At 40.7% G+C, this 26,845-nt stretch overlaps 1 protein-coding gene across 7 annotated transcripts in view; it reads right to left on the minus strand.

Moving 5' to 3' along the window:
* Positions 1-26,845, minus strand: part of ADAMTSL3 (ADAMTS like 3) — a 338,323-nt gene that overhangs the window by 20,351 nt on the left and 291,127 nt on the right. For all 7 annotated transcript variants that reach the window (XM_064366147.1, XM_064366148.1, XM_064366144.1 and 4 more), the window contains exons 24-25: positions 3,720-3,902; positions 1,912-2,028 (exon numbers count right to left, since the gene is read on the minus strand). In XM_064366147.1, coding sequence (XP_064222217.1) covers positions 1,912-2,028; positions 3,720-3,902 — 300 coding nt within the window. The remainder of the gene's footprint in view (positions 1-1,911; positions 2,029-3,719; positions 3,903-26,845) is intronic.

Below are 26,845 nucleotides of genomic sequence, written 5' to 3' on the forward strand. Positions count from 1 at the left end.
CCACTCTCCCACCTCATTTCATACCCCTCTTCTTTCTCCCTCAGTGTACCCTAGTCACATGAATCTCATTTCCATTACAAGGCCACACTGACCTTATTCCAATTTTATGGTCTTTGCTTCTTTCTCATTTTTCTGCACAGATGGTTTCACCTCATTCTTTAGGTCTGGGCTCAAGTACCACCTCTTAGAAGGCCCATCACGACTGTCTTGACTAAAGTGGCTTTCTCCATCACCGTGTATCTCACAGCCCTTACTGCCGAGAAGTGTCTTAAATATTTGTTTATTCACTGTTTTCTTGTCCATCTTTTCTACCGGAATGTCAAGACCATAAATACTGCCCTGTTCAACACTAGGACACGGTACGTTAAATATTAGCCTCAGCCATGCAACCAATATTTGCTGAATTAATAAAGGAGTCTCTTTGAAATGCTAAGCTAAGGATGCTTTGAAGGGCTGGTACATTCCACAATGTGTATATTTGTGGTTGTATATTTGGGCATGTGTTTGTGTGTGTGTGTGTAGGAGGTGGCAGAACAATGCAGGTAGTCCCAGTAAACCAAGAGTTTGACTATTCCAAAGGCTTCACCTTCATCAATAGCTTCAGCCTCACACATATCTTTTTTTTTCATTAACTGATTTGAGGCAGTTCTTTTGATCTTTATGTTTCATGCCACATGTAATGTCTCTTTGCCTTTGCACACCATGGTTTCTCTGACTGGAATTTCCTCCTTTCTCTTCCCAGAACAAACATCATGAGCTACATGAAAACTCAGTTGACTTCTCTAGAGAGAGGTAGGGCCCCTTCCTTGGTGCTACCATTGTACATTGGTCATCTTTTTATTATGGAACTTGTCACACTGTTTTACAGTATCTGTTTACATGACTGCCTCCCTCCTCAGACTGTGAGCTTCTCAAGGAGGAGGTCATCTCTGCATCCCCAGACCTGGGAGGAGTAAGCACTGGGCAAACATTTGTTGACTATCCAATGAATGGATGGATATTTGGGTATACAATAATGGATATAGTATTATGTCTAAAAGAAGAGAAGAAATATATCCTACAAATGCCCTAAGATAATGATGTCATAAGTAACATAATGGATTGCTGACTGGCAGCTCAACACTATTTCCCCCTTCTGTACTGTCTCTCACATCTCAGGAGGTGAAAGCCTAGAGACTATATTTCTTAGAATCCCTAAGTTTTATATATATATATCCCTGAGTTACGTTCTGCAAATGAGAGGCACTGCTCAAGATTTAAAAGGTAGAAATGACATGGCCATTGTTATTCCTGTATAACAGATGGAGTAAAACATGAGGTTTAAAAGCAGTTTCTTTGTGTCCTTCTGTTCTTTACCCATTTTTGAGCTACAAAGACCTGAGATGATCAGTAACGGCTTTCTGTGATTCTGGCATTTCTGATTTTCTTAACTCTACCTTGATCCCTTGGCCTTCTGCAGAATTTTACAAGCTTGAAACACTTAGATTAGGTTTTCCTGATCAAGCACTGATGCATAACAAAGTTGGTGTGTATGGAAAACTGTATCTTGAAAAAAGATCAATGAAAGAATCAATTCTAATACTCACAGCAAACTTCCATCTATTAATATTTACCACATTGGCAATAGTTTTGAAACTGGAAAATCAATATCTATAGTATCACAAATAACGGTGCACATTTGAGATATGAGCTCTGTGGGCTTCCTCCGGACTGGATTTTTCTAAAAAGTGTTTCAATATGGAAAGAATAAGTTGAACCACCGAAGACTGAGGGTCAAGAAAAAGCCTGGCCAAATGCCTAGAAATAATTTTACATATTACAAAGTGAAAAACACAGATGGTCTTTTAGCTAAATCCTTTTCCTTACACATGCCTCACACGTAGCGAATGTAAAAAGGTCAAAATCCCAGACCTCGAGGCAGGGGTTCTCCTGTTGGGTCACTGCTGTTGGTTCTAGTGCTGGTTGCCTGGAGGATGTACTTTTTATGTCCTTGGGGAAATACGATTTTACTCTCTGGCCATCTTCGTTCTGAGAAAAAAACAAAACAAAACAGTAGCACTTTCTATCAGTTAGACATTATCTAATTCTAGGCCCAGCTAGGGTTTTCTTAAAGACAGCTTCTAGGAAATGAGTCCTCTATACTACTGCTGTGCTCCTGGATACTCAGCTCATAATCACAGGTTTGGGAGATATGTGTGAGTACGGATGTGTGGGGTGTTTTAGGAGTTTAATTGGAGTTACTCACTGTCCTAGCATGTGGCATCTCTGCATGTTTCCAGGGTTTCTAGCCTAAACTGCAAGATGAAGGAAACATATTCAACATAATTCCAAAAGGGTCTGGAGGAAGCAGATTGGTTGATAGAGCTCTTCCTCTCAAGAGGAATGCTGGGAGCAGGAGAATGGGCAGTGTCCCCTAGGCTTGCATGGTGAGGAGTGCAGGCTTATAGAAGGTTGTGAAGCTTGCACATAAGAGCAGAGAATGGTGGAGGACTGCTGTGACTTGATCCCTCCATCAGGTTACCAAAGTCATGAGCTGCTTGGCTTCAGGGGATTCCTGAAAGAAAAGGTGTGTCAGGTAGGAGTGAGACAAGCATGCAGATTCATGAGTGGAGATGGGCAGATGAAAGAAACAGGCTGGGGCTTCTCAGGGAGCATGGAGAAGTCATTCAATAACCAGACAGGGTTAGCCTAGCCAATCTGTTGAAAATCTTCCATTCCAAGATTTTGGAAGATCACAGAGGCTTTTTGGAAAAAGCCACATGGTGGCACACTGCTGCCTTTCTGATCAGCACTAAGAGTCCATGAGGGGTAGCAGGAAGAGCACCAAAAGAGCAGACTGCATATTTGGGCACTAGTCCAAACTCTTTGTGAGCCCAGAGATCCTCATAAATATAACGAGATTAAAAACTATCACCCACAACACTGTGCTATCGTAAGTATCACAAGAATTAATGTACATCAAAACGTTTTGTGCATTAATTACAGCGATTCCAACCCCCTGCATTGGCACCCCCCTTCTCTTTATATCTCTGGGCTCCTCTAACTGCCCACAAAGAAAGTTATGGAGAAATCTCTTTCATGTTTTCTCCTCTTGGTTTAGCAATGGATTCTATACTCTCATACTAATTCTGCCAATGATTCAAATTCAAGTTCATTTCTTCATGAAACTCTTACTTAACACTAACATCTGGCCAGGCGCAGTGGCTCACGCCTGTAATCCCAGCACTTTGGGAGGCCGAGGTGGGCGGATCACGAGGTCAAGAGATGGAGACCATCCTGGCCAACATAGCGAAACCCCGTCTCTATTAAAAATACAAAAATTAGCTGGGCGTGGTGGCGTGCTTGTAGTTCCAGCTACTCAGGAGGCTGAAGCAAAAGAATCACTTGAACCCGAGAGGCAGAGGTTGCAGTGAGCCGAGATGGCGCCACTGCACTCCAGCCCGGTGCAGAGCAAGACTCCGTCTCAAACAAAACACAACACAACACAACACAACACAACACAACACAACACTACCAACATCTGTGTTAGGTGCTGGGGATTCCAGGTGGTAAGACAAGGTGTTAGAATTTAGTGCTCGTTTTTAAGCAGGCAGTGGTAGCAATGGTTAAAAACATCTGATGTCCATCTTGTTCACTTCTCAACTCCAAAATCAACAAAACTGGGGCGTACTTTGTGATTATAGGAGGCACTTAAGGAGCAATAAGAATTCGACACTTACCCAGCAAGTGGAGTACAGATGTTGCCACTGCCTTTCCAAGAGCATTGGTGGCTGTGCAGATGTAGGTTCCTTCATTTTCAAGGGAAATATTCTGCAACAATAGGGATCCATTGAAAAGCAAGGAAACATTGTCACTCAGAGATCCTCCTCTCTTCAACCAAGTTATATTAGGCTGAGGGACACCTTTGGAACAAAAACAAATATGACAAAGGCAATTCCTTTAAGAACAGGGCCACAGAACCACTCGACAGAACCACATTCACTGTTTTGGCCACAAGTCAGCATATGGGTTTAATCATATATGATAGGAAAAATGGCTATTTCTATTGCTATAGCTACTCTATGGCAGGTGGAGGAGTCTGTTAAAGCAAAGAGCTTTGGTCTACTGAACACGTGACTGGTTTACACATATAAGTTTTGGAGTAGAAGCCAAGGAGAGTGAGATTGCTCTGTATTGGGAAGGGAGAGAATTTTGAAGGTGGGTAGGGTAGCCAGAGAGTGGTTGGAAAGAAGGAGTTGGTAAAGCTGGGGGAATATGGAGGCAGAGCCAGAGTGAGAAATTCCCAGGGGAGGGTTGTCACAAGGAAGTCTTTGGAAAACATAAATATCTCCTACAGGTCTTTAAGTTTTTGCTGTGCATATGCAATGAAACATTCCTCCCTCAGGAAGAATATACAACATTCAGGGAAACAGAGTTCATTAATTCTTTGTAAAAGAGGATAACTTCAGGGAGAAAAGGAAGTGCTGAGTTTCAATTCTGGGTCAATGCAATGAGGTGCAGGGACTGTAAGCAACATTGCAGGAGCCTGGACACAGAGGGGAGCATAAGGAGCTGAAAGAATTTCTTTCCCCAAGTCTAGAGAAGTCTTAGCATTTTTCTGGGCTGTGGAATTTAAGATTCAGAGGAATCAAGAAATTTCATTTGGTTCTTCTTCTTTTTTTATTTTTGAGATGGAGTATCCCTCTGTAATGTAGGCTGGAATTCAGTGGCACAATCTTGACTTACTGCAACCTCTCTGGCTCAAGCGACTCTCCCTTCCTCAGTCTCCAAGTAGCTGGGACTACAGGTGCAAGCCACCACACAGAGCTAATTTTTGTATTTTTTGTAAAGACAGAGTTTCCGCATGTTCCCCAGGGAGGCCTTGAACTCCTGGGCCCAAGCAATTCCCCACCTCAGCCTCCTACTGCACCTCACCTCATTTGGTTCTTAAGAACTGGAATAGCTCGAGATGATGCCAATATTGCTCTAAGCAACCGTTTTTGAGGATGTTTTCTCCTTTTGCAGTACTCTGGCTAGTGAGAGTGGAGAAGACATGGCATAGCTTTCTGACTTAAAAAAGAAACAGACACCACCACTATTATCATGACATGTGCAACACACCTTACAGTAGGCAAAATGCATGCTCCACGAACATGGTGACACTTGAATTCTCATACTTAATCCTATTTCCTGGGAGGCAGTCATTGTTAGCTGTATCCCACAACTGAGGAACCTGGTAAGCCTTTTGACTTCAGGTTCAGTTCTGTCCATTACATCAAGCTGGTTATTCAAGTCTTTCAAGGAACTCATTGTGTGGCTTTAGCGGAAACTGTTGATCTAGAAATGCTTAAATTTACTTGAAGAAACCAAAGACTGATATTGGCACTGAAGTATTGCCTGAAAACTCAAGGTGAAAAAAGGACTAAATTTCTATTCAACGAAGAGGCGGAAATGCATAGGGGAAAGAGAACTATCTTGGCTGGGTTGGGGTGAGGCTTTGTTCTCATTCTCAATAATTATTAGTTCTGTAGCCTTGGGCAAGGCACTTGAGATTTCAACTGTCTCATCTGCGAAAGAAATCTGAAAGAAGAATGGGAACTTCGTTATGTTCAGATATACTATTTGAAGTTTTAAAAATCTGAGTCTGAGAGGGTTGCCCTTGGGGTTTTTTGTCCTTAATCCTGTGGCTTTTTATGATCCAAGTATGGTAGGCAGAATTCTAAACACATTGTCCCAAGATTCTCATCCTTTGATTACCCAATCAAAGTATCAATCTAGGCACTGGTGTGGAGGGAATTTGCAGATGTAATTAAAGTTACTACTCAGCTGGACTTAAAATGGGGCGATATCTGGGTGGGCCCATTGTAATTCTGTGAGTCCTTAAAACCAGGAGGACAGAAGCTATCAGGGACATGTGGAGAATGAGAAAGTAGGAGAGATGAAACAGAAGAGGAGTTCAGAGAGATTCAAAGTGTGAGAGGAACATGATCCACGATTGCTAATTTTGAAGCTAAAAGGGCCCTGAGCTGGGGAGTGCAGGTGGCCTCTAAAAGATGAGAGTGGCCTTCAGCTGACAGCTATCAAGAAAATGGGAACTTCAGTTCTAAAGTAATGAGGAATTCAGCCAATAACCTGAAGCAGCTTGGAAGCAGATTTATCCCCAGAGCCTCCAGAAAGGAATGCAGCCATGCCACCACCTTGATCTTGGCCTTAGATACTCTAAGTGGAACACTCAGTTCAGTGGCTCTGTGCCAAGATGACCTACACAACATAGGTGAGATAATATATGGGTATTGTTTTAAGTCTCTAAGTTTGTGTTAATTTGTTATAGCAGCAATAGAAAATGAATACACTGAGATTTGTTTTACGTTTTGTTATAAAAACTAAGCTGGCCCTAAATAGCCAAAGGGATGCTAATCACATGTGCATATATCTTTTTAGTATTTTCTTGTACATACATAGGCATACAGAAAGGTTAAGCTTTCTGAAAGGTCACAGCTATTAAACATTGAAGCTGAGATTTATACCAATGCAATTTGATTCAGAACGTCTCTTAACCACAACATAGGTAGATCTTACACATCTCTTAGTATGTTTATTACTATGCATGTTATAGCTTTTTGTTGTTGCAGTAAACAAGATTTTAAAAAATGTATTTGTAGTTGTTTACTGCCAACACTTAGGAGAGCTATAAGCATCTGCATCTGCATATTTATCTTGCTTCCAGTCACCTTACTGAACTTTATTATTTTGAATAGTTTTTCAAATTGATTTTCTTGTTTTTTTAAGGTAAATAATTATATCATTTGCACATGATGACAATTTTCTCTTCCTTTCCAATATACTTCTGATTTCTTTTTGTCTTACTGTATTAGTGTCTCTACAACAAAACTGAATAATAACCACTATAGCAGGTACTTTAGACTATTTGTGTCCCCTCCCCAAATCTTGATCTTGGACTTCCTTCAACATGAAAAGCTTAATCTTGGACTTTCCATCCTCCAGAACTGTGAGAAATAAAGTTTATAAGCCACTCAGTCTATAGCATTCTTTTATAGCAGCCCCAGTGGTCTAAGACAGCAGCATATTTGTCTTGCTTCCAACTTTAATGGGAATATTACTAATGTTTCTTTTTTTTTTTTTAGTATCTGACAGTTACCATGTCAAATAAATTTCCTTCTATTTCTAGCTTACAGGAAAATTTCTCAGTCTTTAAGTTTAACATTTAGTTTATTTGCTCATTTTAAAGCAAATCATTTAAAGTTATTAATTTTATTCTGAATACAGCTTTGGCTACATATCTTATGTTTTGAAATGCAATACAACTATTTCATTATTTCATTCACTTAGTAAAAAAATGTTTATGGAGTGCCTACTATATGTGAGACTCTGTGCTAATGCCAAGAACATAATGGTGAACTAAGTTCCTTGCAGACCTCAATCTAGGGTGGGCCACGCATCAAAAAAGCTAACTGCAATACAAAGAGATAAGAACATGCAATAAAGATAAACACTAGATGCCACTGAGGCACAGAAGCTGTGCTTCATGTAGACTAGAGAGATAGGGAAGATACCTGCAAGGAGGAACATGGAGAGCAGATGTCGGAAAGCATGGGAACGGGAGCAGGAGCCAGACTTTTCATGGTATCGTGCCTTGTTTTTTGACTGAATGTATTACCTGTATCACCTACCCCCAACTTTTAACAAGTTAATGACAGAGCCCAAAAACATTTCTGTGATTTAACTTCATGTTAAATTTTCTCTTGGGGTCCCTTTTAGCTCTAAAATATGTGTGTGATCAATTCATTCATTCATCCATCTTTTCTTTCATATATTATTTCATTCTTATTATTTGCCTTCTATGACCAGAATTATTTTATAGTATTATTACTATATTAATCTCAGGTCTCCTCAGTAGATCTTGAGTACAGGCCTAGCAAAGATTAGATGTGTGAATGTTTGCTGAATGCATAAATGAATAAACTAGGGAATGCATTTACTAAAAGAAAACCATATTCTATCCCAAAGATACATCAGCGTGACCTTTTTGGTTATTCATGCCAATGCTCTCTTCCAAGTAGCAAAGATAATAAAGTGCTGACTGTATGGTAAAATCCTCATAAACTCAGATACTATTATTTTGGAATCTATGGTAATTTGGAGAAGGGTTATATCAGCTAGGAAGAAAAAAAATCTCCTTAAATATTTGAGGGGAACAGTTCAAATCATTTCAGAATTCCCTTCAAATACTTCATTGGCCTCCACAACATAAACACAATTGTTATGTGAGTATAAATCAATATTTATAAATTAAAGTGGTTTCCTTTAAGATCCTAAGTAATTCTCGCTTAAATGACTGAACATTTTTAAAAGTAATTCATAGACTTGAAAACATTTTACAACTCAGGGATGTTTATTATTTCAGAACTGCCTCTTATAATTAGTCCAAATTAGTGAGGTTTTTCTCAAGACGTAAAGCCTCTTACAGTGAGAGACCCTAAACCATTTCAGATACGTTGGCTTATTCATTATTCTGCCACAGTAAGAAGCTTGTAAGCGGTGTTGTCAATTCTACATTGAAACAAGGTTTACAAAGGCCTTCAGCCAGGCTAAACGAGCTGTGTGGAGATCTCAGGGGAGAGCATTTCCGGCAGAGGAAACAGCATGTACCGTCGCCCTGAAGCAGAGTTCTTAACCTGGGGACCATAAGCCTCACGTGGATCATATCCCGCAGGTAGGATTCAGGGATCCGTGACCTTTTCACCAACTCTAGCTGAAATGCAGCACTTCTATCAATTATGAATGTAAGCCACAGACCAAGGTACCAGTATCTTTAACTCTCTCACCAATGGAAGTCATAGATATTTTCGTATCACATTACAAGTATGAACAGATCTCTCAACATATTCTTTATGCTAACACTGCTTCAAAACTATGGTAACTATTGGACCTAATGCTAGATTTGAATTTGATGAATTAGTAATGAAGTACATATATTATTTGATCACACATTTGGTTTATTAATATTTTGATACCTATATTTTGATTATAATTGGTTTTCTTTAAATGCACTATATTTTATTTAATATTTTGAAAATATTATTTCAGAAGTAGTACCACAGGCTTCATCAGACTGGTCCAGGACACATTCCTCCAATTTTGGAGAGAAATAAAAGAGCATGTGGCTGCAGGGATGTGAGCCACGGAGACAGCAGTAGGTGACAAGGTCAGAGAAGTGGCAGGTGGGACTCGGGTCATAGAGAGCCTGATAGGTCATTGTAAGGCTTTGGTTTCTATTCCAAAGATTTTGAAGAATGGCATGAGCTGACTTGTGTTTTTAAAGGACTGCTTTGACTGCTGTGTTGATTGCAAGGGGCAAGGGCAGAGGCAGGGAGACCAGTGAGGAACCTGTCAAAATAATGCAGCCTAGAGATGATGGTGACTTGGACCAGTGTGGTAGCAATGAAGGTGGTAAGAAATGGTCAGATTCTGGGCCTATTCTGAAGGTAGAGCAGACAGAATTTGATGCAGGTGGGGTAGTGTGAGAGAGGAAAGCAAGCCAAAAATGACTCCAGGATTTTTGGCTCAAGCAAATAAAATAATGGCATTGTCATTCACTGAGATGAGGGACACTATGAGAGAAGCAAGTCTGGGAGCAGAACTCAGGAGAGCAGTTTTGGACATGTTAGATTTGAATTAACTATTACATGTCCATGCGGAGATGCTGAGCAGGCATGTGGAAATGTTCATCTAGAGTTTAGGGGAAAGGTCTGTGCTGAGAATATGAATTTAACAGTTTCCGGCATATAGATGTCATATTTGAGTCCTGTGTATGTATGGGATCAACAGGAAGAGAGTATAGGTAGAGAAGAGAAAACGTCTGAGGACAGAGGCCTGGGGAAGTTCAACCTAGAGATCAGGGACAAGAGGTGGAACAAAAGGAGGCTACAAAGGAACAGATACTATGGTAGGTAGAAAACAGAGTGGTTTCCTAGAAGTGGAGAAGGAGGGAGTAATAATTGTCCAATGCTATTGTAGTCAAATGAGCAAGTAAGGTAAGGTCTAAGAACTCACCCCTGGGTAGGGTATGGTGGCTCACACCTGTAATCTCAGCACTTTGGGAGGCTGAGGCAGGCAGATCACCTGAGGTCAGGGGTTCAAGACCAGCCTCGGCAACATGGTAAAACCCCTTCTCTACTAAAAATTAAAATAATAATAATAATAAATTAGCCAGGCGTGGTGGTGTGTGCCTATAATCCCAGCTTCTCAGGAGGCTGAGGCAGGAGAATTGCTTCAACCTGGGAGGTGGAGGTTGCAGTGAGCCTGGGCAACAGAGCAAGAATCTGTCTCAGAAAACAAACAAACAAAAAACTGACCACTGAAGTTAGCAGTTCACACTTACATAGTATGCTGTTGGTAAACTTGACAACAGCTGTGAAGGTAATGGTATGGAGAATGTCTGGTTGGAGTGGATTCAAGAGAGAATGAAAAGAAATGAAACTGAAGACAGCAATTATAAACTACTCTTGAGACACTTTGCTGTAAATGGAACTCAAGACCCGAGGCAATAGCTGGAGAGGGAAATGGAGTTCAGGGCAGGGTGTTAGGGACGGCTTTGCTCACCTGGCATTCCTTTCTCATCTCCTGGTTTCCACCCTTGCCTTCCTGTTACTCTCTGATTTTTTTACAGTCTATTTTCAACACAGTAGCCATAGCGTTTCTTCTAGAAGGTAGCTCAGATCATGACATTCCTTTGTTTGGAATTCTCTAATGGCTTCCATCTCACTTAGAACAAAAAATAAACTGCTTATCATGTCTTATGATCTGCTAACATACATGGTCTTCCCTCAACCCCTGTACACTAACCACCTCAAAACACAGGAAAAAAAAAAAGAGCCAGAAAGAGAAGGATTTTTATTTTTTAAGTGATGGGGTCACACTGGGCTGGAGTACAGTGGCTATTCACAGGCATGATCATAGCATACTGAAGCCTCGAACTACTGGGCTCAAGGGATCCTTCCATCTCAGCCTCCTGAATAGTTGGAACTATAGGTGTGCACCATCGTGCCTGGCTGAGGAGTGGATTCTTGATTAAATCATTTAAGTTCCTGAATCCAGATGTGTCTAACATTCGCTACACTCCAGGACTTTTCAGTTTTATTAGTCAATAGTTTCTCCATTTTCTCTTAAGCCAGTTCGAGGTGGTTCTCTGTTCCTTGTAACCATGGGAGTCTAGACTAGAAACTAAGGTATGAAAACAACCAAGATGGCCGAGTGGCCATGCCAGCACAAGCTTCTCAGAACAGACTGACATAGTTACGTTCCAAAAGAAAATGTCAGAAAAAGTCTGAAATGAAGAACATGGGACCACACCAGAGTACAGGACCAAGTCCTTCCTTCTCACTACACACTGTCCTTGGGGCCATTTCATCTACTTGGAGGAATATAGTAATTCCTATGCTGAAAACTCCCACATCTACCTATCCAATCTTTTTTTTTTTTGAGACGGAGTTTCGCTGTTTCCCAGGCTGGAGTGCGATGGCGCGATCTCGGCTCACCGCAACCTCCGCCTCCTGGGTTCAGGCAATTCTCCTGCCTCAGCCTCCTGAGTAGCTGGGATTACAGGCACGAGCCACCATGCCCAGCTAATTTTTTGTATTTTTAGTAGAGACGGGGTTTCACCATGTTGACCAGGATGGTCTCGATCTCTTGACCTCATGATCCACCCGCGTCGGCCTCCCAAAGTGCTGGGATTACAGGCTGAGCCACCGCGCCCGGCCTACCTATCCAATCTTAATCTCTCCCTTGAATTCAACACTCCGGGACATCTCCCATTGGCAGAGGCACCTCAAACTCCCTAAGTCCCATAGTGAACTCCAGCTCCTACCCCACAGGCACCTAGAAGCATCGTTACACGTGTAAACATTTTCAAAGAACTGAACAGGCTGGAGGAAATTCAGACAGGCTTCTTTGTACCACTGCTCTTTATGGTCTTTCAAAGTAACACATTTACTCTGTTGAAACAGCTATAAAATGTCAGAAATGGTTTAAACTTATTTATCTAACCTTAAAGACAGGCTATTTCCCCCAAGACTTGCAGCTCTGAAATATTCAACATTGTGTTTCCACAATGCTGAAATTGTTTTGGAAGACAAATGTTGTGGAAAAAAGTTCAGAGCCGGAGGGGCTGTGAAACATGTGTTGCAAAAAGTTTGCACCTCTGGAGTGTCTTTAAACTAGTCAGCGTTTAAAAACAAATTTCCTTCATCCTTGAAAGGCCCATGAAATATTCCACACTATAAAATCCCTGGCCTATTCAGATGGCCCTGAAATGCTGGATCTTAATATAAATATATATTATACCTGCATGTTTTTGCTCATCTGTTTGTTTCTTCCAGCTACTCAAAACTCACTCAGAATTCTGCATTATTTTTCACATATGACAAATGAAGATTTAAGCTACCATTAGTTACCTCTGGGGAATCATGAAGAAATGATGTTGCCAACTTATAAGACAAAAGGCAAATCGAACACAGGATAGGCAAACCACAAAGGGAGTCATCACTAATAAAGGAAACAGATAAACAAGAGTTCAAGGGTTCAGTGTCAGAGAAAGTGTCTCAAAGCTACCGGAATAATGAACGTAAGCTTCTCAACTGCAGGACCAATCTGTGCAGCACAGTAAACTTTGCAAGGAACATTCCTCTTCCGAGTTAACTGCATACCCTTTTGTTCTTTTTGAAAAGTATGTTGTATATGCTTTTTGGATCCAATGGACTATCCATCAGTGATGCCATATCCAGAACTGTCTCCAAATATAGGGGTATGGCTTTTACTGTTTAAAGAATTCTCTTGAATAGCTGATTAAGTACTTTCTTTTCTCTAGTAAATTCATGTTTAGATTGGCATAATCCATTCCCCAATCAATTTGATTAGAAATTATGTGTGTCATAGTATCTATCCCCAACTCCATCATTAAAAGTCCTTTCCTAAAGGTTTTTGAACGCGTTTTGAACTGTGTTTCTTCTGACATGGAGAAGGGTGTTAACAAGTCCTCTTCCTGGTGTGGTTATCCTCATCTCTTATGTACCCTGGGCTTCTGCTTTGTGTGAGCCTAGGCAGCTCTTTAACTCCGCCAGACATATCTCATGAGCACTACACAGTTACTGCTGGATACTGTCCTCCAGGGTCTTATTTATAGGCTAGAAAGTGCCAGTAAAAATCATTATATGAAAACCAAAAGTCTTCAGTGGTTCCTTGAAGAATAAGAAAGTCAAGAGTTGGTGCATATCAAGCATAGTGATATATGCTGGAGCTCTACAAGTGGTATAAACTACTGATTCCAGTAAAGGGGAAGAGAACCATGGACATCCCTGAGGCCCTTCCTGATAATCAGCAATTCTGGTAATCTATCAATATAACATTGGGATATAGATGAACAAATAGCTATTAGCCAGTTAAAAATATTACTTATTTGGACATGATGCACCAAGATCTCCAAGTGGGTTCCACTGCTGTCACCAGCAAACCCCAGAGGACTATGTCCTGCTGGTGTCTTGGGGTGACATCTCAAGGCTGTGTTGACTTCCCATGACTCAGTTTCCTCTTTCCTCAAAGCACTGACTCTTGCCTTTGGTTCTTGTGAGCTGCACCATTCATCCTATTTCTGGGGTGTCTTTTCTCCTCAGGCAAGGTAGGGAGTAAGAGTCAGTTTTCCTAGCTCTATAGCTTTCCTCTCTTGGAGGAGAAAAGCACAAAAGCCTTTCCAATTTCTGGGTGTCACTGCTAAGAACAGCTGTCCTCCAGCCTGGGAACTGCACTCTTCTCCAAACACACCATACTGGCTGGAAGGTTATTTTCTCCATTGCAGATTATTTGCAGTTCCCTTTCACCACCTGGAAAATTTCTCCTCATTCTTAAAGACCCATCTCAAAATCACTTCCTTGATCCTCTTGGACATTGATTTCTGTGTGAACCTTTGAACACTGAAGCACCAATTGTTGGCATGCCCGATTCTACCTTCAGAATGAGCCCAGAGCATGGACCTGGGTTCTACCATTTAGCCCCCGCTTTTAGTTCACTCCTAGTCACCCACTCCTGGTTCACTTTTAGTTCTAATTTACTCCTGATTACTCCTGGTTAATTCTAGTTTACTCTTGATTACCCATTCCTGGTCCATTCCTAGTTTACTCCTAGTTCTAGTTCACCCCTGGTTACCCGCTAATTCCTGAGGAAGAGTCTCTCATTTTGAGAGGATACTTGAGATAATTCCAAGGGACCTCTTTGGCCCCATTTACTGGCTAAAGCAGTGGTTCTTAACCTTGGCTGCACATGAGAATCTTCTGGGGAAGCTATAAAAATCCTTGGTTCTTAGGACATACTGTTGATGAACTAAATCAGAATCTCTCAGGGCAGGGCTGGGGAAGTGTTGTGGTGTCCAGGCCTGAACTGACATTAACCATAATAATAAAATGACCTGATGTAGTATGCATCAGTCATCAAAATGAATAACTGGGTATTGAATTAATAACTAGGGAAAAGGAATGAAAAGAAAAAAAACAGGGTTATATAAGTTGGGATGTTGCTAGAGATGCCAAAATTCTATACAGGTCCTATGGGGTTACTCCCATAAAGGAGTGTTTTTCTTCCATTAACAAGGTCCTGCACGTTTTTCTCAGACTGTACTCAGAAGCTTGCATGCTTTCTTATTTCCGGGGTTTGAATTCCAACAAATTCCCTTTCCCTCAGTCCCCACCCTGCGTGGGTGCTGTGGTCCTCTCTGTCTTGCTGTGAAGGCATAGTTAGGTCAGAGCAGCCGGAATGAACTGTGGGGCATTCAGGGGCTTCTGACGTTTCCCTGTGTTTTATAATGGATGCTGTTCCATGCTGCACAGTTGTCCTGTGTTCTCTGCTGCTGCCTTGGAGCCCCAGCACACAGAGCCAAAAGCAGAGAGTCCTGGAGAGTGGAGAGCAAGCAAAAGCCTTTCTTACAGTATAAATAGATTTGAGTGGTATAAGGCATTCAAAACCCTTCACTTTTACTGCTTCGTAGGAAAAGCCTCCCAATTGCTATCAAATCTCATACAGGTTTGGGAAACTCCAGACTAGCCCCACTGGCTCCTGCTCTGACACCAATACAAGGAGCCAAGGGAACGCAGGCCAGCCAGGGGATGCCACTTGGAGACTCATGGAATTGAAGCAACTCATTTCTTTCTTTATTTTTTTGTTTTCCTTGAGACTGAGTCTCACTCTATCGCCAGGCTGGAGTGCAGTAGCATAATCCTGGCTCACTACAATTCCCATTTTCCGGTTTCAAGCAATTCTCCTGCTTCAGCCTCCCAAGTAGCTGGGACTCCAGGCACGTGCCACCACGCCCAGCTAATTTCTTTTGTATTTTTAGTAGAGATGGGGTTTCACCATGTTGCCCAAGATGGTCTTGATCTCTTGACCTTGTGATCCACCTGCCTTGGCCTCCCAAAGTGCTGGGATTACAGGTGTGAGCCACGGTGCCCAGCCAAAGCAACTCATTTCTTTAGAAGCCTGGACTTCAGAAGATCACTAAGGAAAGAGCTTCAGTCCAAGAGCAGAGGAGGATGCAAGCTCCCGCCTCGTGATTGTGCAGGTGTGTAGTGCACCATCTCACAGGCTCAACAGGACTGAGCTAGGGCCATTTTACTATTGTTAAAACTTAGGGGAGTTAAGTGAGTCTTAATATCAGAAATATGGTAACCAAGAAACAATGGGAGGCCAGCCACTGTGGCTCCCATCTGTAATCTCAGCACTTTGGGAGGCCGAGATGGGAGAGTTGCTTGAGGCCAGGTGTTCTAAACCAGCCTTGGTAGCACAGTGAGACCTTTGTCTCCGCAAGAAAAAAAAATTAGTCAGGTGTTGTTGGTGGTGCATTGCTGTAGCCTCACGGGGAGGACTGTTTGAGCCGGGAGGATTGCTTGAGCACAGGAGTTTGAGGCTGCAGTGAGCTGTGATCATGCCCCTGCACTGTAGCTTGGTCAAGAATGAAGCACTGTCTCTAAGCAAAAAAAGAAAAAGATAAATTATGGGAGTGAAATCTATTTGAAATCTGAAAAAAGATATCATTATGGAGAGTTCATATGTTCTTTTGGCAGTAGGAATCTGCCATGGTCACAGGACTCCATGACTTTTAAACATTATTAGTAGCAGAACAAGTTTTTAAAAAAATTCCGTTATAAGGAAGCCTAATTCATAAAATTGCAAAGCATAGAGGTGTTTTGGTTGAGCTCTACGTTGGGGGACGGGGAATAGGTAGGGTAGAAGGGGAAGGCTGGGTCTTTGACAAGGCTCCATGGAATCTATAGTTTGAAAACCATTGGTTTAGCCATTAGTCTAATGATGGTGCTTGGAAGAAAGGTGCATGGTTGTTTGCAGGATAGGGAATGGGTGGGCATACAACGTGGAATTACATGATGACAGTACATGGGGCCTATGAGTCAGTCTATTGTTACCATTGATATGGTGAACATTAACATGGAGGTGAGTGTCTGTGGAGTTTTCAGGACAGAAAAATGTACAGGTGGTACTGAAGATAGGGTGGGGTATAGATTTTTGGGGATGAAAGCACTTTTGTTACCAATAGGACTGTACCACAAAAGCCATATTCTGAATGCTTCAAGACATGGTGACACTCAATACGTGCAGACCCATAAGCCCATGCACAACTCGATAGGTGTTTGAATAGCCCCTCCTGTTTTGCATATCCAGCTACCTTATTCTAGATTTTTTCTACTTCTTGATTGTATACGGAGCCATGTTTTTGCCACACAAGAAACTGAGATTCATAAAAGATAAGAATATTTTTTCAAGAAGCACTCTTAAAATAGAGCTTCAGTAGATCTTTAAAGAGCAGAGAATTGCTTTACAAATGAGTCTTTTTAATCTGCTAAATCAATAATCCAAATACAAGTCCAAAGAGATTGGGGCAAGTATATTAACAGTGAGGTGAGGGAGTCCATAGTCACTACCAGACAGTGCACAATTTGCCGCGTTCTTTCCCACGGCTGCAGTGATGGTAGAAGGATGTGTCAAGGTGGTGAGGCTTCCATCAGCCTGGGGCCTGGCTGAGCACAACGGACCGACCTTCGGCCTGATACTGGCTGGCATCCTGTGAACCTGGCAAGAGGCCAGGCTCCCAGTGTACTCTCTCTGGGTCTCATACCATGGGGCAGTCCTCCAGGTGAGGTTGGGCCCTGGAGGTTGAGCATGTTGCCCACTCCTAAGCCTCTGACACCTGTCACCAGGCTGCAGCACTTCCTAGGGTCTGCCTCGCTTTGACAGTCTTCTCTCTGGTCAGACCTCCTATGTGGTTCCTATTCTGCTGTCTCAAACATAGAGTTTCATACTCTGTCTAGCTCCTTTGCAGTCACACAGAATTGGGTTTAAATCTCGGCATACACACTCAATAGGTATATAAACAAGGACAAATAACTGTGTGTATCTGAGTCTGCTTCCTTTTCTGCAAAACAGAGATAATATCCACTTCATAGGCTGTTGAAGCCAACACACATTAGGTGCTCAAGTTATTGTTATTTTTGATGATGAGCTTTGATGTTTTCCAACATGTTCTTTACTGACATGCCACCTATCGGCACATACTCCTCAGCTCTTTGCAATATGGCTGCCCTCCATGCGTGACTCCACCTGCCAACACCCTAGCCCTAGCCTTGGGACACCTGTGTCCCACACTCTCAATTAATGACACATCCATTGCTAAATGCCAGATATGATTGCTTACTCCTAGATAAATCGGACACAAAGAACGTTAGTTTAATATCTTGAGTGACTGGCAGACTTTAGGTCCAGCAATCCAGTCAATGACCACTGACACAATTTAGCTGAATTCAATTTATGGCTTTCTGCAGCTTCTTTCTCCTCTAAGTTTTCATCCATATTGAAATACAGACGGGTTCACACCATTACCCTGCTTAAAACCTTTCTTGTCTCCTCTCTGTCACTAAAATGAAGTCCATCGGTTTTACCATAATATTAAAGGCCTTCACATTCTGTTCCACACTTATACTTCCAAACCCACCTCTTCCCACTCCCCTTCACATCCTCTGCTTTAAGTCACACGGATCTGCTTGTGATGTTGCAAGTAAGCAAGGTGCTTTCACGTTTCTATGCTTTGGCATATACGCTGTCTTGATTAAAATGCTCTTCCTTTTTGTTACAAGTGGGCTGGTTGCAATTCATCTTTTTTATAAACCTTTTCTGACTCTTTAGTTAGAAGCCTTAATTAGTCTCTTCTTAAGGTGTTTGATACACTTTACAAACACTTCTATTTTTGCATGTATGATATCATAATTCCTTTGTCTATATAGCTGCAGAAACCAGATTGTATTCATCTCTGAATGCTAAGGAACTAGACTGGACTTAGTAGATGCTTAGTGAATGCTTGTTGAATGGACAAAAAGTTGGATGGAATTTCCAACCATCTATGATTGACTGAATATAGGATTAAGAGAGGAGGATAGTAGGAAGATTTCTGTATCATAGAGGTAGGAAAAAAAGGGTAGGGGGAGCCTTTTTGAGTAGGGAAAGACATTTTAAATATGCTTTGTAAAATGACAATTTTAGCTATTTCAAAGATTGCATAGAGTTTTAAAAAGAGATGAACAGTATAGAAGAGAGGATATATTTCAGAAACCACAGATCAGGGAAAATAAATTCACTTTGATTTAGAATATCATCAAAAGCACCAAAATGTACAGTTAATAAAACAAGAGCAAGCAGATAATCTTAGATTTATTTTTAAGTCTTCTGAAAAGTATAAGTAAAAATTTGTGGGTAAATATATTCTTCTGGAGAGATGGTTCTTTTTTTTTTTTTTGGCCAAAGGGATTTATGACTAAAGATATTTGAGAATCACTACCACTAAACTCTACCCTATATAATATAAACTAGCAGTTGATAGGTGAAAATAATTGTCAGAGCAATGAGACCATGTTTAGGAATTTAACCACATAATCCTGCTGCACCACAAATATTTTCTCAAGATCCTCCCCTGAAAGGGTAATTATTAAAACCCAGTAAAGAAAGTTAATAATTTGCCTAGACATCAATGAAATTCTTAGATACATTCTGCAGCATTTTATCCTTGAAAAAAATCCCCTGATTAAGAAAATCTGTTCACGTTTACGTGGTATGTTTCTTCTGAAACTGATCATCCTCCCATAGATATGAAAGGCTCTCCTTGCCTGCACATATCTCCTGGAGCACCAAGTGCCCTGCTTTGACCCAGTGAGATGCACACTTGCCATCATCTGTTTGTGCATGCACTGTGTGGGATTAATTAGGAAACTGTAACTTCTCCCTGCCTTTTCTCATTTTCTCCTATCAGTGAGTAGCAAAACAATGACAGAGGCAGGTAGGGTTTAAAACTACCCCCCTGGTAGGTTCAGACTTTCTAGCTGGCAATTTGGCAATAATGTATTTAGAGTTCTAGATATTTTAGTTGTAATGTCCTATGTAGTTACAAAAATGTTGAATGTCCTGTGACCTAAAAATTCTAATCCTGTTACTCTTTTCTTAAAAAAAAATCCAAATGACACAAAAAATTATATGCATAAGGTTTCTTACACTGCTGTATGTAACGGTAAAGAAGTACAAATAGCGTAAGTTTCCAAAAACAAGAAAATGGATTAATTATGCTACATCCACACAGTGATACACTGGGTGCAGCCATCAAATGGTATTTATGATTTTTTAATAACATGAGAAAATTCCATGACTTAGATATAGAGAAAGGGTTACAGGAATATAACAAAATAGAAATAATGGTGTGTCTTTGACAGAATTATGGGAATTTTTTTGCCTCATGATACTTTGCTATGCTTTCCAAATATTTTATAATGAGATGTGTTGCTTTTTATGAAACAAGAAAACACACAAAAGCAGTATTCAGAACAGAAAGGGCACCAGACTCAAGGAAATACCTGGGTTCAGAGCTCGGCCCTGCCATTGACTAGGCCTGTCACTTTGGTCAAGCCTCTTCTCTGGGGACCTTGGTGCAAAACAGGGCTGGACTCATGGATTCCTAAGGTCCTTCCATATTTAATTCTCAAATTTTTATTTCAGTAAGAGCTTACCTAGTTATCTCAGGGAAAATCTCTTTGCCTGTTTATTCTTCATCCCTTTTTAGAGGCAAGAAGGGGCCTGATCAAGGCTGGCAAACACAGGGCTTTGACTGGCATCCAGACGTCTAGAAAGAGCTGTGCGTTCTGAGGCCATGAGGACATGAACAAGACCTGAGGCTGTTCAAATCCCCTCAAAGTACCCTCTGTCCTTACTTTCTCCCAGTGAACTTGTTTTGCCTTAAACATTAGCTTTTACATAAGAGACTTTTTCAAATTTATCAAATTCTGGTTTCATTTTTATAGATTCTTACATTATTTGGTCCCTTTCTTTCTATTTTTCTTTTTTTTGAAATGAAGTCTTGTTCTGTTGCCCAGGCTGGAGTGCAGTGGCACCATCTTGGCTCACTGCAACCTCTGCCTCCCGGGTTAAAGCAATTCTTGTACCCCAGCCTCCCGAGTAGCTGGGATTATAGATGTATGCCAGCATGCCTGGCTAATTTTTGTATTTTTAGTGGAGACACAGTTTTGCCATATAGGCTAGGCTGGTCTCGAACCCCTGACCTCAAGTGATCTGCCTACGTTGGTCTTCCAAAGTGTTGGGATTACAGGCGTCAGCCACTGCACCCAGCCTATTTGGTTCCTTTCCTTTTACTACAACTATAGTTTTCAAGTCATCATATGGGTAACTGGGTTTTTCATGGGCTGCTATTGTAGCTCCAAGGAACTCCTTTGTGAAGGACCTTATGTGTACCTGTTTTGAAAGAGTTTTTTTTCCCCTAGATTCCCTCCCAGTATTAGGTGAGGACTCTTGGCACTCAGTCCTAAGTCCTGACTGGCCAGGTATCTTAGTTCCAGCACTCCTTCTACATTTACTTTTATTTTGTCCCAGATTCCTGCTCAGGACTGAAAACAGTCTTCCTGGTCATCCCATCACAATTCCTCATTCTATAACAGAAAACTAAGGAGCAAGGAAATTATGTGATAGGTCCAAGGTCTTACAGGAAACAAGGCTAGGAGGAAAACAACAACAAAAACAAACAAAAAAAACCAATATAACTGATAACCAAAAGTAAAAAACAGTCCATTCTCCAAAATTAATGGACATTAATAGTTGGTATATTTACTTCAGACTTTTTTTTTTTTTTTTAAGAAAGAGTCTTGCTCTTGCTGCCTAGGCTGGAGTGCAATGGTATGATTTCAGCTCACTGCAACCTCTGCCTCCCAGGTTCAGGTGATTCTGTCTCAGCCTCCTGAGTAGCTGGGACTACAGGTGTGTGCCAACATGCCCGGCTAATTTTTTGCATTTTTAGTAGAGACCGAGTTTCATCATGTCGGCCAGGCTGGTCTTGAACTCCTGACCTCAGGTGATCCACCTGCCTCGGCCTCCCAAAGTTCTGGGATTACAGGTGTGAGCCACTGCACCCAGCTGCTTCAGACCTTATTTAAGCAATAAAGCATTACAGCTAGAGCTAAAGTTCTATTCCCAAACTTTTCTTCTTTTCTCTCCCAGGAGTACCAACAATTCTGACATTGGTATGTATCCTTCTCTCTGTCTGCTATTACAAATAATGCTACAATGCACTCTTGAAACTGTCTCTGCAAAAAAAGGGCTACATCCACAAGTGAAATTTCTGGTTTTCAGCATCTTTGACTTGATCAGATTTTACAAAATTGTTCTCTAAATTGGCTCTTTAAATAAACACTGTGACCAGCAGTGCATGATGTCGTATTTCTCCATGTTCTTGCCAACCCTTAGTAGTGTCAAATTCTTTAAGTTTTGTCCATTTAATAGATATGAAATGGAATCTCACTTCAATTTTAATGTCCTTACCAGTGAGGACATTTTCCTTACCAGTGAGGAAATGAGAACATTTTCATATGCTTATTGGCTTCACATTAGGGTTTAACTTTCTGACAACTGCCTGTTCATATCTTTTGCTCATTTTTACATTGGGTGGTTTGTTATTTGTATTGATTCATAGAAGGTATTTCTATATTCTGGTACTGTATAACAAATATTTTATGCCAGAAATGTGGTTTGACTTTTAAATTTGTTGACAATGTCTTTCAGGGATCAGAGGTTTTATATCTTAACAGTAAAATGTTAATTTTTTTAACAGCTTATTGAAATACAATTCACATATCAAAAAATTCACCCTTTAAAAGTATAACTCTGTAGTTCTAATATATTCACAGTTGTGCAACCTCATCCTCACTATATAATAGTGATTTTGCTTTATGACTTGTACTTTTTGTATCTTTTCTATTCCAAAGTCACAAAGATAGCTCTTATATTTTATTATATTTTTTCATATTTTAGGCATTTAAGTCAGTTAGAATTTATTTTTGGTTGAGTTTTTTTTCATATTTATAACCAATTATCCTATAACAATTTACTTAATAGTCTGTCCTTTATTGGTTTTTAATTCTACTGCTATTAAATTATAGTTTCCATATACTGTATGCTTGAATCTGCTGTGGGCTCCATATTCCATTTATTTGTCTATCCCTCTTACATTGCTATAAGCCCTCAAGCTTTATGCTAACTCTTTATATTTGATAGAGCAAATCTCAACCACTTTGTTATTCTTAAAAAATGTCTGGGCTATTCTTAGCCATGAGCTCTTTCATATTAATTATAGGATCAATTTGTTAAGTTCTAGAAATACTACATGATTGCTTTTTTTAAAAATTGAAATTATCCTGAATGTAGCGATCCAAAACTTAGTATATTTTCTTCCCTTTTCAATAGGATAATTAAATTATCTATGAATAAGAAATGTTTCTACTTTTTTCTGGTTTATTTCTAGTTTTCTATAATTTTTCTGGTTATAAGTTATAACCAGAAAAATTTCTTTTTGTTTCTAATTTTCTAGTTCTAATTTTTCTAGTTATTTTATCTTACTGCACTGGCTAGTGCTAAAGGAGTGTTGAACAGACGTAGTGAAAAAGGGCACATATGTTTTTAATGGGACTGTTTGAGTCTCACCATTGAAGTGAGTATGATGGGACTGACTTTAATGGGACTGTTTGAGTCTCACCATTAAAGTGAGTATGAGCTTATAATAGGTTTTTGACAAGCAAATCAGGGTAGGGATGATCCCTTCTATTACTGGTTTTCCAAGAGATTTTCACATCATTTTTGTGTTAAAGTTTATCAGATGCTTTGTCTACATCTATTAAGATGATCCCAAATTTTATCTCCTTAAGTCTCTGTGGTAGAGATGGAGATGCTCCACCCAAATCAACCTTCAAGGAGGAACTCGGTGTCCCTGCTTCTGGCAGTCTCTGGTTGTTAGTCTCTTTACAATCTGTTTCTGCTCACCCAGGAACACATATGCCCCTTCCAGAAAGGCCCATAACAAGTGACTGCAGGAGGCAGGGCTTGAAGGCCTGGCCACTGTGGGTCACCCTGGGGCAACTCTGATGAGTCACATATGTTTCAAGGCTCCCCTGAGCTTGGCGAGGCTCTGTGGGCCTGCATCGCAGTTCTCCTTCTCCTGTGCCCTCTGTCTAATCCTGCTTGCTTTCTCCCTTCCACATATGTTGACAACTAATAAATATACTAACAAAAATGCCTTTCAGGGCTGGATGCCGTGGCTCACGCCTGTAATCCCAACACTTTGGGAGGCTGAGTTGGGTGGATCACTTGAGGTCAGGAATTAGAGACCAGCTTGGGCAACATGGTAAAACCCTGTTTCTACTAACAATACAAAAAATAATAATAATAATAATTAGCCAGGCTTGGTGGCTAGCACCTGTAATCTCAGCTATTCAGAGGCTGAGGTGGGAGAATAGCTTGAACCTGGGATGTAGAAATTGCAGTGAGCCAAGATCACACCACTACCCTCCAACCTGGGCAACAGAGAAAGATCCCATCTCAAAAACAAAAAGAAAAACAGAAACAAAAAACATAACTTCCAAAGAAGAGTCAACCTGTGAAGATCTGTTTAAAGTAGATATTTTAAGTGTTAAAAAAATTTGCATTCCTGGGAAAAACTCTCCTTAGTTATCCACATGAATGGATTTGTTTGGGAATGTCTTAAGCTTGATTTATTTGCTTCTGCATTTATTGTTAACGAGTCTTTCGTATAACCTACATATACCCAGCTGCCTGGTGGGATGTCAGGTACAGTTGTAGAATTTTTCCTCCTAAAGGAGATGAACACCAATGTCCCCTAATACTATCAAAAGATGTTTTTATTCTTTAGCTTAGCTTTAGTTTAGAAGCATCTCTAATCTTTCCAGGCAATTGAGTTTGCTCTAAGAAGCAGTTGTGCAGTGTACCTCGTGTTTAAGAAATTTTCTACACTTGGGGCTGGGCCATTGATGGCTTTGCCAGTACCCTTCCTTCAGGAATCACCATCTAGCTCAAACCCATTCCCATCTTCGGGCCAAGGGAGTTCCTTAGAGACTAAAGAGAAGCGTCACACACAACAAAACACTTTAGAATACGGACTCACATCAGCTGCATCTCTGATGAACTTAAGGAATAAGATAAACAACACATAACACACAACAGGAAATTACAGTATAAGTAATGTTCTTACTGTGCATTAATATGAGAAAAAATAAAACATGCAGCGATTGATATTTACTGGTCATTTTCCTCAGAGGAACTTTTCTTTCTTACCAGAAGGTGGCAAAAAAGGTACGCTTTAAATTACCCCCACCCGAACGGACAGAAAAAAAACCTTTTTTTTAAAGAGCAAGGCAAATAACTCTTGCAAGTTAGAAGTGTTAACCTTTAGAAATAGGCAAATATGCAGACTTTTAGGTTCTGTTAATTAATGGCATTATTAGAAATATATCTAAGAGTGACTAGAGATAATCTCTACTGACATCTGTACCACGTGGGTTGAGGAGAACATGTTTAGTTATAAGAAGGTGAACTTCTCTAGAAGCTATGAATACGTGTTATGGGGTCTTTTAAGTGAACTTAAAAATAAGTTCATTATAATTAATGGGAAATATTCTAAGGCAAATAAAAAATAAAAAAAATTATATATGCCACTGATATACAGAAATCCCAATTTGCAATATAAAAATGTAAGTTGTAAGGCAAAGTTCAATTTTGTAAATTATGTTTTAATGTACTCATCTATGAAATGAAAAACTAAATTGGATGATAACCACGGTCCCTCCTTCTATTAATATATTCCCTGTTTTAGAGATGAGGGAAGAAAGACACATGACTCACCTATGGTTATATACTAGCTAGTGACAAGACTGTCTGTAAAACTCGAGTTTTCTGACCCTTCATCAACTTCACCATCTGTCTTAAAAAAAATGAATTTTCTGCCCATAAGAAAACAATGTAAGTTCACTACAGGTTTCTTTAAAATGGCAAATAACTCAAAATGATTGTGGTGCATTTGGAGGCAGGTTTATTTTTAAAAGGAAAGAACTCATCAGGAGTTCTAGTGTCTGAGTCCACAGGGGAAGACTGCCAGGTAAAGAAAGGCCAACTGGGACAATTCCTAGTAAGAGCTGAAAGGTGAGGGAGGGAGGAGGGAGATGAGTACTCCCAGCACAGAGCTAGCTCCATCTAGGCAGCAGTGATGCAGACCCACGGCTTCACAGTACAGGGCAAGAAAGCAGTGGGGCTGGGGAGGGTCAGAGACAGCCCATGTCTCACTGGGCCTGGCTGAGAATAAAACAAGATGAGTTTAATGGTCTTTGCTGGAGGCTTTATTCACAAAGGCAGTTTCTACAGAATCCAGTCTCTGACTTCTGATAGCAAATAATGCACTCCAATCCTTTTAATGGCTCATCTCCCTGAAAGTCCGATTTTAAACTACTGTGGAAGTGAAATATTTAGAAGTCATGTTGAAATCTGAGGTTTCTCTTAATAGAAGTCAGATCTATTTTTCAGAATCCTCTGCAGGTGTAGGGCTGTAGAAACTTTAGACATTTGTGGCTTGGCATCTGCAGAGTTCCATTCTGCTTTTCTCCTTGCTATGGCCAGAGAATGCTGGCCCTCTCTGTAATGGTGGGTGTATTTTGCCAGAAAACTCACATATTTGTGGGTGGGGTCAGTTGGGAGCCTGGAGCAATTTTTCAAAAGTCTGCATAGGCCAAACACAGCAGGGATTTCCAAGGGGTGAAAAATAATATCTTGGGGTTAGCAAATTTCCACTGCTTATATAGCCAAAGGTGCAGCTTTGGAAACATGGCAAGTAACTGGTCATGACAGTAGAGGGAGCGCCTGAAAGCTGGATGAGTGTGTCCTAGAATCTCTTCATTACATGTTCCTTCACTGCATTTCTCAGAGCAGCAGCAAAAGCTCCTCTGTCACCCTAGGCAATCAGGGTCACAGCCTAGGCAAGACTCATCTTAAGTGGCTGCCACTATGATATCTAATTGGAACTTGGAAGCTAGGGAAATACAGTTGTCCAGAGAGTTAAGTCAATGCAGAGTAAATCACAAACATATACAACGTCACCTTAAAATAGTACGTCTTGTAGCCAGGCGCGGTGGCTCACACCTGTAATCCCAGCACTTTGGGAAGCCGAGATAGGTGGATCACCTGAGGTCAGGAGCTCGAGACCAGCCCGACCAACATGGAAGAAACCCCATCTCTACTAAAAAAAAAAATAATACAAAATTAGCTGGGCATCATTGCGGCCTCCTGTAATCCCAGCTACTCAGGAGGCTGAGGCAGGAGAATTGCTTGAACCCATCAGGCGGAGGTTGCGGGAGCTGAGATCACGCCATTGCACTCCAGCCTAGGCAACAAGAGCAAAACTCCTCCTCCT

The sequence above is a fragment of the Aotus nancymaae genome, unplaced genomic scaffold (genome assembly GCF_030222135.1).
Source record: "Aotus nancymaae isolate 86718 unplaced genomic scaffold, 86718_ANA_hifiasm-v0.15.2.pri h1tg000064l_0, whole genome shotgun sequence".
Lineage (NCBI taxonomy): Eukaryota > Metazoa > Chordata > Mammalia > Primates > Aotidae > Aotus > Aotus nancymaae.